Below are 14,258 nucleotides of genomic sequence, written 5' to 3' on the forward strand. Positions count from 1 at the left end.
CGCGGCGCGGGGCGCGGGGCGCGGCGGGCGCGGGACCGGGACGGACCCGGTGCGGCCTGAACGCGGCTCCCCCTTTCCGGCGGGGCCGACGTCATGTCGGGCTTCAGCCCGGAGCTGATCGATTACCTGGAGGGGAAGATCTCCTTCGAGGAGTTCGAGCGGCGGCGGGAGGAGCGCAAGAGCCGGGAGAAGGTGAGGGCGCCCCGCCGCAGCCCGGCAGCGCCGCGGGAGCGAGGGGCGGGTGTGGGTGTGTGGGTGTGCGCGCGCCCGTGTCTGTGTGTGCATCGGTGTGTATATGTGCGTGTCTGTGTGCGTCTGTGTGTGTGTGGATGTGTGTGTGTGCATGTGCGCGTGTCTGGGTGCGTGTATGAGAAACTCATTCTCTGGTAATATACTGAAAAGGACAAAGTTTTCAAGCAAAGGCGATACTATTTTTATTTTACAATTTAGCGCCGTATTGGATGCCCTTCTAAAAAAGGCATTCCATCTTACAAAAGCAGTGGGTATATATATTAGTTTTAGACAAAGAAACATATAAATTTTCAAAGAATGCTCGTTATTTTTTTGGATTATCCATCCATGTCTGGAGACTCCCTTCAGGTTATCTCCTACAACAGCTGCATTTTACAAGGCAACTAAGCATATTGATACATTCTTACAGCCTTAAGACAGGCTATCTCTTAGCTTAAAATAGCTATATCTTACAAGACAGATTTATATGATGAGATAATTAAACATACAAACCAGCTGCAGCAAAACTTATCAATTAATTCTCATACGTGTGTTTCTGTGTCTGTATGTGCATGTTTCTGTGTCTCTGTGTGTGTCTGTGCCTGTGTGTGATGTGTGCCTGTCTCTGTGTGTGTCAGCGTCTCTGCACGTGTCGCTGTGTCTGTGCGCATCTCCTGAGTCTGTGTCTCTGTATGTGGTTGTGCATGTGTGGTGTGTGCTTGTGTGTGGATGTGTCTATGTGTGTCAGGGTCTGTGTGTGCGTGTCTCTATGTGTCCGTCTGTGCACATGTGTGCATGTGTCTGTGTGTCAGTCTGTGTGCATGTCTCTACGTGTGTGCAGAAGTCTGTATGTGTGTCTCTGTGTGTATCTGTGTGTGTGTGTCTGTGCACGTTGGTGTGTGTGTCTGTGTCAGTGTCTGCACATGTGTCTACACGTGTCTGTGTGTGCATCTGTACGTGTCTGTGCACGTGTCTGTGTGCGTGTGTCTCTGTGTGTCTGTGTTCCTGTGTGTGTTTATGTGTGTGTCAGTGTCTGCACGTCTGTCTGTGCGCATATCTGCACACGTGTGTGTGTCTCTGTGTGTGTGCCTGCACGTTTGGCTCTGTGCGCATGGCTCTGTTTGTCTATGCGTGTGTGCATCTGTGTGTGTCAGGTGGTGGCTGTGGGGTGGGAGGGGGCTGTGATGGTGGTGGCTCAGCCACTGCCCATTCCCACACAGTCTGTGCTGAAATTACACAAAGCTAACTTTTAATGTGTAAGAGTTGTTAGGTACTGGTAACGGAAGCTGTCCAGGGCAGTGTGTGCTTGCAGAAGTGTTTTTGGTTCCTGCCAGTGTGGCGTCTGTCCCTGGGCTTGGCAAAGTCTGGTGGCAGTCGCCATCAGGCACCATCAGTAGTGCCGTCTTCAGGCTGGGGCAATGTGAAGAAGCAGGTTCTGATATAAATTGAGGTGTTTAAGGCCAGGCTGGATGAGGCTTTGAGCAACCTGATCCAGGGGAAGGTGTTTCTGCCCATTGTGTAGGTGTTGGAACTGGATGATCTTTAAAGGTCCATTCCAATCCAAACTATTGTATGATAAAATCATCCCACCTATACTGTTGCCGCTCCCCCATCTTCATTGTGAGGTCTGAGGAAGAGACCCCCTTTGATTTCTTTGATAATTGTCGTGGCTTCTTGACAGCAATAAATATGGAGAGACACAGGTTTGCATCTACAAGTAAGCAAGTGGATGTATTAGGAGAAATTCCGTATGATTGATTGAAGCATTGTAGTTAACATCGCCATCTTTATGTCAGAATGCAACTGGATTTCTGTATTTCCTGGTCTTCAGAGAACAGATTCAGCAGAACTCAGCAGTCATGGGATATTCTAGGGCAATGTTCTTACAGGATTAATCAGTGCTATTTTAATGTTTCATTTGAGTTTAAAAAGCCAGGCTTCTAACAGGATTTGTCACACATTTGTAGTTTTTTTTTAATATAAAAGTCACCTATGTCATCTTACCTCATGGGAACACTAAATAAGCAATGGACTTGTCTCTGCAGTCAAAGTAATGTCAACAGTCACTGTCTGAGTTACTTCATGTTGCCTAGAATATAAATGTCTTGAAAACAAGTAATGCTGGGGTTTGTTCATTTGAAAATGCAGCACTTATTCTACCTATTTCACTTGCAGTGTGAAAGCTGGAAACCTGTGGTCTCATGCTAATTGTAAATATTATGGGAAAGAGGACTAGGTCGTGTTATAAAGCTGATAACTAATATTGTTGGTGTGCATAGGATGGTGAAAATGCATCTGCTGAGGAAAACGCTGATGATGTAGAGGCTCCGTCTTCATCCAGAAAAGCATCCAAGAAATCCCAAAGTCAGGATGAAACTGAGGGTAAGTTTTGTGTTTAAAAGGTCATTGAAAGTGTTTGCTCTTTGATAGCTGACAGCTTTGAACATCTGGCTTCTTCTGAACCTGTGGGTATTGAAGCGCATTGTTAGAATGTGTCTCTTTGCAGGATGTTCACAGTCATAGCCAGAGTTTTAATTTTGTTCAGTGTTTTTGAGGGGCTGGATCAGGCCAATTTGCCATCTTTTTTACTGGGGAAACCTCCATTTTTCCCCTGCTGTCTTCTTAATCACATGGTCTTGATTATTTACTCTCTCTAAAGTTACAAATAATTTGAAATTTGTAACTTACCTCAAAAAGTTTTCTGTCTGTTTTGGCTTTTTTTCCTGCTTATCTCTGGAATGTTTCAGGATATTTTGTTCTACTTGTGTGAGTGTCGCCACCTTCTGTTGTCATCCAAAGTGAAATAGAATAGCTAAAAAGTTAAAAAGGTAAAATAAAAGCTAAAAAGAGTTTATTTTTTCTCTATCTTTGTGGTATTTCTCCTGCTTGGTTATCCTTTGGCCTGTTTAGAGGGCCAGTGTTTATTTCTCTCCTTATTTTCTGTTGGATATTCCTAGCTACAGGGTCCCTGGCTGCCTTGCTTTGTGCAGTAACTGGGAGGGTAATACACCCTTAGGTGCCTTCGCAAAATAGGCTTGACTTCCTTGGGGTTCCTATGGCCTGAAAGGACTTGCAGGAAGGATTAGGAGCAGCACTTCTCTCTGTAATTTGTATCACTGCTTGTTGATCCCATGCCTCAGGATCTGGATTTGAGCTTGGGATTTAGAGCGCTGCAGTCTGTTCCAGACACCTTCTCTTCAGAAGCGGTGCACCATATTCCTGTGGGATTGCCAAGTGAGAAAGCAAAGTGCAATTTTTAATCGCTCTGGGTTGATTCTTAGACTTGTCTTGCTGCTTTTCACTGCAAATTCTCATAATTCTGTTTGGGTTTTTTTTTTTTCTTTCTTCAATGTCAAAAGTAGGCTTTAAATTGTCTCATCTAAAATGTGCATCAGTGGCACCTTGATTTTGAAAGTATGGCCAGACCTCATCCTGGAAAATGAGCATTGGAATTGTTATTGGAGCCAGATATCTGTGATCCCTTAGTAACCCCTTCCTTTTGCTGATGTCTCTGAAATACATCCAAGCTGCTCTTTTCTGCTCTGTATTCCACCCAGTCTGTTACTTGTTTATTCATGTGTGTGATCTTTACCTAAGAAAAAAAAGTATCTTAATAGATTCATGTAACAGTGTGACTTTCACTCTTGCTGCAGAGAACGCAAAACCCTCCAGAGCTGTCAGAATCAATGAAGTATTTATAACATCAGTATTTAAAGAGTTGCTATTAGAATCAGATGTAGGATATTCAGCAGAAAAAAGTTAGAAAAGGTCATTGTTAAAATCACTTTTGATACATGGATTTTTAGAGCTAATCTGCTACAATCTTTGGATGATTCCAGCAGCCAAGGAGACTGAAATGGAAGAGAAGTTAAATTAATAATTAGATTTTTTTCAGATAGAGGGAAGAAAAGTCTTGATTTTTAGGTGCTTAATATTCAAGTCAGAATAAAAGTAACCAAATATATCCAAGTCAGGAAAAAAATAACAAAAAACGCCCATTAACTCAAGTGTAGTGCACAGTTCCCTCTTGCGTATAGGCAATAGATGATAAATTTATTTTTCAATCCATGCTTGGTAATGTGGTTATTCTTTTATCAAGTCTTTAGATGGCTGATCCCCCAGCTGAAACCTTTGAATACTACATGTTTTGATATTTTGCATGGATATAGACTTGTGGGCCATTACAACCCTGGATTAACTTAGTAATGAAAAGCTGTAATTTAAAAAAAGTGAAAATTTCTACAATTATGTGCTTTAAGCATGTTTATTTAGACATACAGCATAAGATTCTTGTTTATTTTAAAGAATATTGTTTCTTTTTCTGGAGAAATGTTAATAATCTGGATTTTGCATTTACACATGTTAAAAGGTACTTATGGATTGAATGGTTACAAGATCTTGTTTTAAATTACTACTAAAAATTGGTTGCTGCTTTATTTTTTCTTGTAATTGTTGGCTCACTTATCCTCTTCAGCTGAGAAGCAGTTCAGTGCTTGAAAATTGCTTAATATGCTTGTGTGAATTGAGAAAAATGTTGAGTAACCTGTTGCTTCGTTCTGCATGCTCCTCCACGCTTTTATTTCAAATATCCAAAAAATGTTAGAACCTGGGGTATACTGAGGGTTGGTGATGAATAATGTAGAGTTTTAAAATGAGAGCTTGTTAATATTTTCTCTGCATTTCTGCAGGCCTTTCTCTTGCAGAAGAGCTGTTTCAAGTGGGCTACTAATGATGAGGAATTCCTTTTTCTCTGCACTTGTCCTGGTAAGCAGCGTGTACTTCTTACTAGATCATAAACTTTTTTTGCTTCTCTCCCAACCAGGAGAAACTTCAGATGGTGTCAGTAAATCTGTTCATCGGGTCTTTGCATCCATGCTTGGGGAAAATGAAGAGGAGGAGGATGACGAAGAGGAAGAAGAAGAAGAGGAAGAAGAAACTACGGAGCAACCCACAGCTGGAGATGTTTTTGTGTTGGAGATGGCACTTAATCGAGAGACCAAGAAAATGATGAAAGCAAGTATTTAAACTTTCATGTAACTTCATTGTAACTCCTGAAGCATAGTGTGATTTTAGCTACTTGCCGAGAAGCTTGCCTGAAAATAATCCTGTGTAAGATAGTTTTGCTTCTGTTGGTGTTGCCTGTCTGTTTTTTTAAAACATTACTATAGATTGTTGTTTGAAAACTGTCAAAAATAATGAAATTAGTTTTTCCAGTGTCTGGGTTGTTAGATATCAGAGTTACTCTGTCAGTTATGAAAATTCACAAGCATTTTGGTCAGCTAAACAACTGATTATTAGGTTTTGTTAAGCACAAGTGTGACTGATGTCTCCTGAATTTGGGCACAACTGGATCCTCAGTAGAAATAATATACCTTTTCCATTTAGGAGAAAAGACCTCGCAGCAAACTTCCTCGTGCCTTGAGGGGTCTGATGGGAGAGGCCAATATCAGGTTTGCTCGAGGAGAACGTGAGGAGGCTATTCTGATGTGCATGGAAATCATTCGACAAGGTACGTTAGAATGGTAAAACTTTTCGGCTTTAAGGATGGGACGAAACTGCCATGTGTGTCAGGAAAATTCGCTCTGGCTTCACTGGTGATGGAAATAGTACAAGGAAAGCCACTATATAAGCAGTGTGGAATTAAGACTGAGTTGTACATTTCCTTTATTGTTTTGCTTGTAAAAGGAAGCTAGCACACTCATTCTGTCAAGGCCTGGGCCTTTGCTTAGCTTTACATGGTTTGTTTTTATTGTCTTACGATATAGAATACTGCTATAAGTGGTTGTTGTTAAATGCAGTCAGTCTGTTTAATAACTTATAAAATGGGATTGGAAGCTTGCCTGCAAGTTTTTTCCAAATTTAAACAGAGCTGTTGATGTTTCGTATAGTTCTGATATCAGTTGTTTGCAGAAAGGCAAGTTATTTGTTTTCAAAGTGGTTTTAAAACAATAGTTCTTAATCATTCTTTTTGTCTATTCGCAGCTCCTCTTGCTCATGAGCCATTTTCTACTCTTGCCATGATCTATGAAGACCAGGGTGATATGGAGAAGTCATTACAGTTTGAACTGATTGCAGCTCACTTAAATCCCAGTGATACTGAGGAATGGGTTAGACTAGCAGAAATGTCCCTGGAACAGGACAATATTAAACAGGCTGTTTTTTGCTACACAAAAGGTAGCGTAGCAAACATTTTAACAGTTTAAAGTAAATGTTAAGTGCTAATGGCAACCATTTTGTTTTCTTCTGCTTTCTAATTTGATTTGCTGCACTTTCCCAAGATTTGGGTACCTCTGTCCAGATCGTATTAAAAGATTAATAAGTCTTTAATACAGGATGTCCTTTTCTTACAAAAAGCCTTGTGCATGTCTGTTAACGTTCAGGGTTAGCGTTCATGTCCTTTAAGTCACGGAAATGAATGTGAAATCCCTTATTGCCTTTTCCTAAACTAGGTTGCTAATATGCTTTTTTTTGTAGCTCTGAAATACGACCCTACCAATGTGCGTTATCTATGGGAAAGATCAAGCCTGTATGAGCAGCTGGGAGAACATAAGATGGCTATGGATGGCTACAGGCGTATTTTGAATCTCTTGTCTCCCTCTGATGGAGAGCGCTTTATGCAGTTGTCTAGAGACATGGCAAAGTAAGTTGGATTTAAAAATACTGGGGAACTCTGGAAATCCAAATCACAAAAGCTGGTGTTAATTAGCTGTGCAGCTGATTCAAGCTGGGTACATAGCTGAGATCAAGGAATGCAGGTGATTTTGCTGGGGTTGACCCAAACACAAGCATCTATGGTGATGTTTCCAAAGCCTAACATGTAGGCATTAATTATCCTGTGTGGAATCAATGCATCATCTTGGAAGTGTTGTGTTCTCTTGGAGTAAGAGAATAAAATGCAAATACTGATTACTGAAAGAATGCCAACAGTATACCATTCTATAAAAATGCAGTACGTTTTTCATCTATGTAGTATCGCTAGAGATCTGGAAACCTTGCCAGCCTATTTGACCATCTGTAGCAGAACGTAGTTTATATGTCATGTGTGGTTAGTTTCTGGCGCAAGTGGGAATCTGCCTTCTCTCTTTTCTGCTGATGAGAGCAGATCAAGTCATAAACCCTTGTCTGAGGCAGGGAAGGCTTGCGGTTCAAGTGTGTAGCTGTATTATCCTAGATTTTAGGAAATTGTTACACTGCTTTATATTTGTAGAAAGCTGTTGTTGGCCTATTTCAAAACAGTTTAAGTCTTTTGATCTTTGTGGTTGTGAAATGCACCAAAAGAATGAAAGGATGTGTGTTGTAACAATATTATTATTATTATTGAAGGTTTTTCTGAAGCCAGGTTAATATAGTGCATTATTGTTACCTGGCTCAAGGTGGTGGGGAATATTGTGATGAAAATTCCAGTAATGTCCTAACATACAGAGGAGAAAAAAGTGATCATTATTGGAAATACATAAAAATTGTCAACAGTTGTAAGGAAAGAAAACACATGCCCTTTCTCACTGTCTTTTTAACTTACTTTTGCTAATGAAAATAATTGTTAATAGGCAAAAGTAAAATTAATTTGAAAATCCTTTTGCTAGTGTTCAAAGTATATACTGTCAATTATCTCAAATACTTATTCTTTCATATCTGTGTTTTATAGGAGTTATTATGAAGCCAATGATGTGACTTCTGCTATTGACATAATAGAAGAAGCTTTTACTAAACACCGTAGCCTGGTTTCCATGGAAGATGTTAACATTGCAGCTGAACTATATATTTCTTCTAAACAGTATGACAAAGCGTTGGCGGTATGGAGAATTAAATGTGTTTCTGTATTGTGTTCAGCATCTCTTTGCTGGCCAGGATGGACAGTTTATATTCCCATAGTGCTTAAATATGGTCATATTTCTATAGTGATAGACGTGATCGGATACACATTGTTTGCTTTTACTTCTGTAGTAATTAGCATTGAAGTTAATGGCTTGATTTAAGAAGTTGGGGGATGATAGACATGTATGCTGCTGCAGGTTTAAATTTTGAGGATCCTTCCTCTCCTCCTCTACAACTGCCATAATCTGAGTAGCCAGAGAAGACCCATGGGCTGTCTTTGTGAGTGCTACCAGCAAAGGGCTTTCTCCGAGTGGAAAGTTAAAAGGGAGACACTGAATGGTCTCATGGTTCAAATGCAGACTGTGCTTTATCTAGCATACTTGTGTTATGACTAATAACTTATGTATTAAGCATCAAGCCTATATTCCAGAAAGGGAATACATCTTGACTGTAAGGCATCAGGAATTTATTTATTCTTTTAACTGAGACAAACCATATGGTTTCTTTGTGATGTGTTAGGTGGAGGAATCCTTGGAGCACTTTGGAAAGATCTGTGGAGAGCTTAGGTGTTTACTTCGTGCTTTGCTTTCTTTTTCAGTCTTCTGAAAGACATTAGAAGAATCTATACAGAAGCTATACTTTTCTATTTGTGGTGAAAGTAACGGTTGTTTGTTAAGGAGATGCTAATTGGGTCATCTAAGTAGTCCAGAAATGGTGGACAAAGACATGAGGTGATCAAGCTCAATACTGGTCAGCTAACCCTATGTGAAACAAGTGCAGCTTTACTTCTGATAACTTTTGTGATGTCTAAAACAACTGCCATATGGTCTGGTTACTCCATTTATCCTTTAAATCTTAAAAATGATCCAAATTACTCATCTGTTTTAGGTTATTACAGATTTTGCAGGAATTGTACTTGAGAAGAAAGTATCAGAAAAAAGTGCAACCGAGGAGAAAAAAGGTAAATAGCTAACAAGCGGTTAGTATGACCTTGCTGTTCATCTAATATGACATCTTTCTTCCCATTACCTTTGCAACTCTTGGATGTATTTTGATGCATGTTGACAGGCTTTTCTCTTTTGAAACTTTCTAGTGTTTTTAATGAGTTACATGGCATGACCTCAGCTTTCTATAAGGAGTTACTCTGATGTCCAATTAGCTCTGCTGAGTCATTAAGGACAAGGACTGCTCTCCAGGCAACTGGAGGCCTTTTAAAGTTCTAAACATTCCTTGGAGTGTTCACATGAGGCCAGTTATTTCTGCCAGCTAAATGGCTTCTGAAAAAAATTAGATCAGTTTAGTGGCATCTGTGCTCAAGAATGTCAACCTTTGACCTGCGAATAATCTTCATCAATCCTACTTCTGTTATTAAACATTTAAATGTTTTGGTATATAGAAATCAGGGATGTTAGCTTCTAATATAATAAAGTAGGTTGTCTTTAAAACGCCTGCATTGTGAAAGTCACTTCTTAAGTCTGAAAATGTTTGTTTGGGCTGTATAATAATCAGCAATCCAGTCCAAACTCAATGCAGGGATAAGATACTTCTTTTGACTTTTTGCTTTAATGGACCAGGTTAAAATACAGCTGATCAGTGAACAACTGTCCTGATAGACGTTTAGCAGATAATTTACCAGAAGCAAAACTGTAATGAGTCTATAAATCAAAACATAGTGTTGCTTTAGAACTTTCTTGAGTGCTTTCTGCTTTGCTGTCTTTCAGAAAAAAAAAGTTCACTTTCAGAGTGAGCTACCAATCGAGTATGGATTTACATCAAGTAACTTTTGGCTTGCCTGATGTCACTAGGGTAATCTGTTAATCTGTTTAAAAAGATACAGGGGCAGCAGCAGAAACTAAAGAAGACCAGGAGGCAGTGGCTGATGACCAGAGTCCTCCAGTTGCTGAATCCCCTGCTGCAGGTAAGTAATTTAACTTTTGAATTTCATACAGATCTGTGAACTGATCATGTGCTCAGGAACCAGGATGCAATCATACAAATACTGGGAAAGATTTCTGATGGCAGAGCAATAGGGCTTGATCCAAAACAAAGGTTTGTTGTGTACCGTCTTTCTTACTCAGAATGTACTTCTATCCCAGCCAGCCACCAAAGCCAAAAGCATTCCCCCAAGGCTTACTCACTTTGGAACAAAAATTTTTCATTTTTCTAGGATTTGGCAGTATGTGAATAGTTATTCCTGGAGTGGGCATTAAGATGTTCAAAGAATGATGAATTAGTCTGTGTGTTGTGATTTGCAGTAATGGGACGTGGATATAGAAGGTAATAGGGAAGCCTTGTGTTGGAAATTGCAGTTTTCTCAGTTTATGGCAATCACCCTTTGAATGTCTGATGTAAGAATTAAGGTGAAGGAGAACTTAAACAGGGTAGCTAAGGAGGTGTCATGACTGCATGTGAAGGAAATACAACGACAGATTCTTACTATGTGTCCTGTAATTTGCTGGCATCATCATGGGTAACTACTTCGTCTCATGTTTGCATTCTCATCAGATTGCATCCTATCTCTGTATTTTTTAAAGTTCTGTGGTACACTGTGTTTAACAACATACACAGCAACGTCCATGATACACAGGGCGCAGCTTAATAAGAACAGATAGCTTAATGCAGGGTATTTCCTTCAGAAAGCAAGGAGGAGAGGGTACAGGTGCATAAATTGCTAAGGGAGAAATTTATGAAGCAAGGACATCTTAAGAGGCTGAAGTCTCTGAGCACATTCTATGGAATCCTGCTGTTGAAGTCAATCCAGACTGACTTCAGCTGAAATTGCTGGGGTGAGAGGCAGAAGGAAGAATATCTTCTAAATATCAGGGAAGATATAAAAGAAGGGGGAGGCCAGGCCTACACCAATATTTGCTAGAGTTGATGAGAATATATTTCCTTCACTGGAGCTGAACATGGCCTAGAGTAGATGTGGAACTTGTGAAGCGCTTGTTAAAGCCTATGCATTCAGAAAGATATTCTTTATCGTCTCACAGCTGTGGAAAAGGTCACCTGCTGCATACCTGAGGGCATTCCCATAGACATCACGGTCAAGCTGATGGTGTGCTTGGTTCACTTGAACATCCTAGAGCCGCTCAATGTAAGTAGAAACCAACTGAAAGGTTGAGGGATGTTCTCATGGATGGCCAAAGCAAGTAATTTTTCTTGTTGTCATATGACTGACGCTGTTGAGATGTGGAGATTCTTTCTGCTTCCCTCCCCCTCTGGGAGAGATGCCTGGTAAGCCTGTAGTAGCAGAAATACTGTTTTTGTCCCTATAAATCATGCTTCTGGTGAAAGTGTTACTAAAGCGTAGTAAATCACATCCTATGTGCTGTGCAGGCCCAGGACCACATTGCAAAGTTGTTGAACGCTAAGGAACACAGCTTCACTTTGTTTTAAAACTGCTAAATCTGAAGACTGTTCTTTCATAAAGAGCACTCCTCACTCATGGGCGCTTTCATCTACTGGATGTGAAATATGTGAATGTAAGATGTCTTAACCACACATTAAGGAAATGTTCTCATTGGTTATTTGTGATTTTAGTGTTTTGTGTGTTTTTTTCAAAGCCTCTCTTGACCACTCTGGTGGAACAAAATCCTGAAGAAATGGGTGACTTATATTTGGATGTCGCAGAAGCATTTCTGGATGTTGGAGAATACAACTCAGCATTGCCTCTCTTGAGTTCCCTTGTCTGTTCAGAACGATACAACTTGGCTGTTGTCTGGCTTCGACATGCAGGTGAGAAGCAGCAGACTGCTGATCGCATGGGGCTGAGAGATGATGATACAACCCTGAGCATTTCCAGGAACCTTTATCTTGGATCACAGGAATTTTAGATCCACGTTGAATGGTAATTGGTATTTTCAAAACTATAACTGGAGTTCATGATGACAACCCTGTCATGGAGCATTTTTGTGTTCCTGATGCGGATTGAAATTTGCTTCAGCTAAAAATACTTTATTTTTGTGTAAGTTAAACAGCATGTTTTCTGCATTCTGTCCTGCATCAACTGATGATGCTTTAAGTGACACTGTGGAGGCATCCGTACATATTTCTGAATATTTTCACTTTAAGAATACATTTTCGGGGTATTTTTAACTGAAAAAGTAGCTGAAAAGTACGTTAACTATTCTGCAAGCTTTGAAATCTTTTTTTTTCTGCCATTTAAGAGTATTGTTTATGGTATTTCTAGAGTGCTTGAAAGCTTTGGGGCACATGGAGCGTGCCGCAGAGAGCTATGCCAAAGTTGTTGATCTTGCTCCATTGCATCTGGATGCAAGAATCTCACTTTCAACACTTCAGCAGCAGCTGGGCCGACCTGAAAAAGCTCTGGAGGCTCTGGAACCAATGTATGATCCAGATACACTGGCTCAGGATGCTAACGCTGCCCAGCAGGTGGGTAAAGTGTTCTGTGCTTCCAGTTTAGGATATATTATTCTGCTAAACTACAATAATGGTCAAAGATGTCAACTGTATTGGACCAGGGATAGAGACTTATCTACAGCATGGTGCACCTTCAGAGCACAGCGAGTGATTCATTAGAGTATCAGGGATGATTCCTCATGATGCTTTCTTCATGAACATTTTATCAGTATTTCCCCTGTCCCATCTGGTTGCTTTGGTGCAATGTACAAGCTCTTGGCCACTGAGAACCAGTCTTGATGCCAATCACTTTGCATCGAATTGATCAGCAGTTGCTGCATATGAGCTACATGGTTTGGCCTCTCTTGGTTTAACTGATGGTGTAGCAAAGGTTCTGTATCCCCTCTCCAGCAGCACCTTCACTGCAGGAAAATGCTATGCTGCACTTCTCTGAAGTTTGAGAAGTTGAAACAGCAGGTACTGCAAGGCAGTTTAGGGAGATCTTACCTGCTGCTGCTAAGATTCCACAGCTTTCTAGAAGCTTTTACAATCCTGTTAGTACTGTATTGAGTCAAAATTGCTTGTTTTCTAAACTCACTTTCTGTGCAAGAGGTTGAATAATAATAATGTTCAATATTATTTAGGAATTAAAGCTACTCCTCCATCGTTCAACACTGTTGTATTCCCAAGGCAAAATGTATGGCTACGTAGATACTTTACTTACAATGCTGGCAATGCTGTTGAAGGTAAGCTGATCTTTCCAGCTACTCTTTAAGAAATCGGACAGCTATGAGTTGGATTAAGACAAGTGAAGAAACAAACCTGGGAGGGAAGCTGGTGTATTTTATATGCAAATGATTTCATAATTTCGTTAGGTCTTGCAGGAGCCTTTAATACTGATGTTCCTGCCTGTAGCATTCAGGACAGAGGACCACTTGTGTGTATAATTATTAACACAGGGACTTTGACTCCCTGTTTCTCAGTGTGCATAGAGCACATTGAATACTAAAGCTGCTCCTTACCTTTTTAGCAGTCAGCATAGGGCTTTCTTGAAGTGTTGATACTGACTTCTGTTTCAACAATTTTCATAGAATCATAGAATAGTTTGGCTTGGAAGGGACCTTAAAGACCACCTAGTTCCAACCCCCCTGCCCTGGGCAGAGACACCTCCCACCAGACCAGGCTGCCCAAGGCCCCATCCAACCTGGCCTTGAACACCTCCAGGGACGGGGCAGCCACAGCTTCCCTGGGCAACCTGGGCCAGTGCCTCACCACCCTCATGGTGAAGAAATTCTTCCTTATGTCAAGCCTAAATCTGCCCCTCTCCAGTTTATACCTGTTACCCCTTGTCCTATCACAATAAGCCTTTGTAAACAGTCCCTCCTCAGCTTTCTTGTAGCCCCTTCAGGTACTGGAAGGTCACTGTAAGGTCTCCTTGGAGCCTTCTTTTCTCCAGGCTGAACAAGCCCGAATCTCTCAGCCTGTCCTCATATGGGAGGTGCTCCAGCCCTCTGATCATCTTTTTAGCCCTCCTCTGGACGCCTTCCAACAGCTCCATATCCTTCTTATGTTGAGGATTCCAGAACTGGACACAGTACTCACAAGAGAGGAATAGAGGGGCAGAATCCCCTCCCTCGACCTGCTGGCCACGCTTCTTTTGATGCAGCTCAGGATACGGTTGGCCGTCTGGGCTGTGAGCGCACACTGCCGGCTCATGTCGAGCTTCTCATCGACCAGCACCCCGAATTCCTATGAATTTTTTAAAATTTTTTTAGTATATTTTGCCAAACAACAATCTGTGTGGCCATTAAATACTGTGGTGGTGTGTAAATTGTTTTTATTTTGTTTTTAAA

The 14,258-nt window shown here is 40.8% G+C and overlaps 1 protein-coding gene across 2 annotated transcripts in view; it reads left to right on the forward strand.

Moving 5' to 3' along the window:
- Positions 1-14,258, forward strand: part of GTF3C3 (general transcription factor IIIC subunit 3) — a 21,857-nt gene continuing 7,599 nt past the window's right edge. Inside the window, exons 1-13 of one of the 2 annotated variants that reach the window (XR_008450539.1) lie at positions 1-192; positions 2,511-2,613; positions 5,054-5,244; positions 5,617-5,740; positions 6,214-6,405; positions 6,706-6,871; positions 7,877-8,024; positions 8,935-9,007; positions 9,878-9,964; positions 11,037-11,140; positions 11,610-11,781; positions 12,236-12,438; positions 13,050-13,151. Coding sequence is in view for 1 of the 2 variants with exons in the window: in XM_054070642.1 (XP_053926617.1) it covers positions 94-192; positions 2,511-2,613; positions 5,054-5,244; positions 5,617-5,740; positions 6,214-6,405; positions 6,706-6,871; positions 7,877-8,024; positions 8,935-9,007; positions 9,878-9,964; positions 11,037-11,140; positions 11,610-11,781; positions 12,236-12,438; positions 13,050-13,151 (1,764 nt within the window). In the remaining variant the exon portion in view is untranslated. The remainder of the gene's footprint in view (positions 193-2,510; positions 2,614-5,053; positions 5,245-5,616; positions 5,741-6,213; positions 6,406-6,705; positions 6,872-7,876; positions 8,025-8,934; positions 9,008-9,877; positions 9,965-11,036; positions 11,141-11,609; positions 11,782-12,235; positions 12,439-13,049; positions 13,152-14,258) is intronic. The other variant, XM_054070642.1, reaches the window with a different exon arrangement.

The sequence above is a fragment of the Cuculus canorus genome, chromosome 6 (assembly GCF_017976375.1).
Source record: "Cuculus canorus isolate bCucCan1 chromosome 6, bCucCan1.pri, whole genome shotgun sequence".
Lineage (NCBI taxonomy): Eukaryota > Metazoa > Chordata > Aves > Cuculiformes > Cuculidae > Cuculus > Cuculus canorus.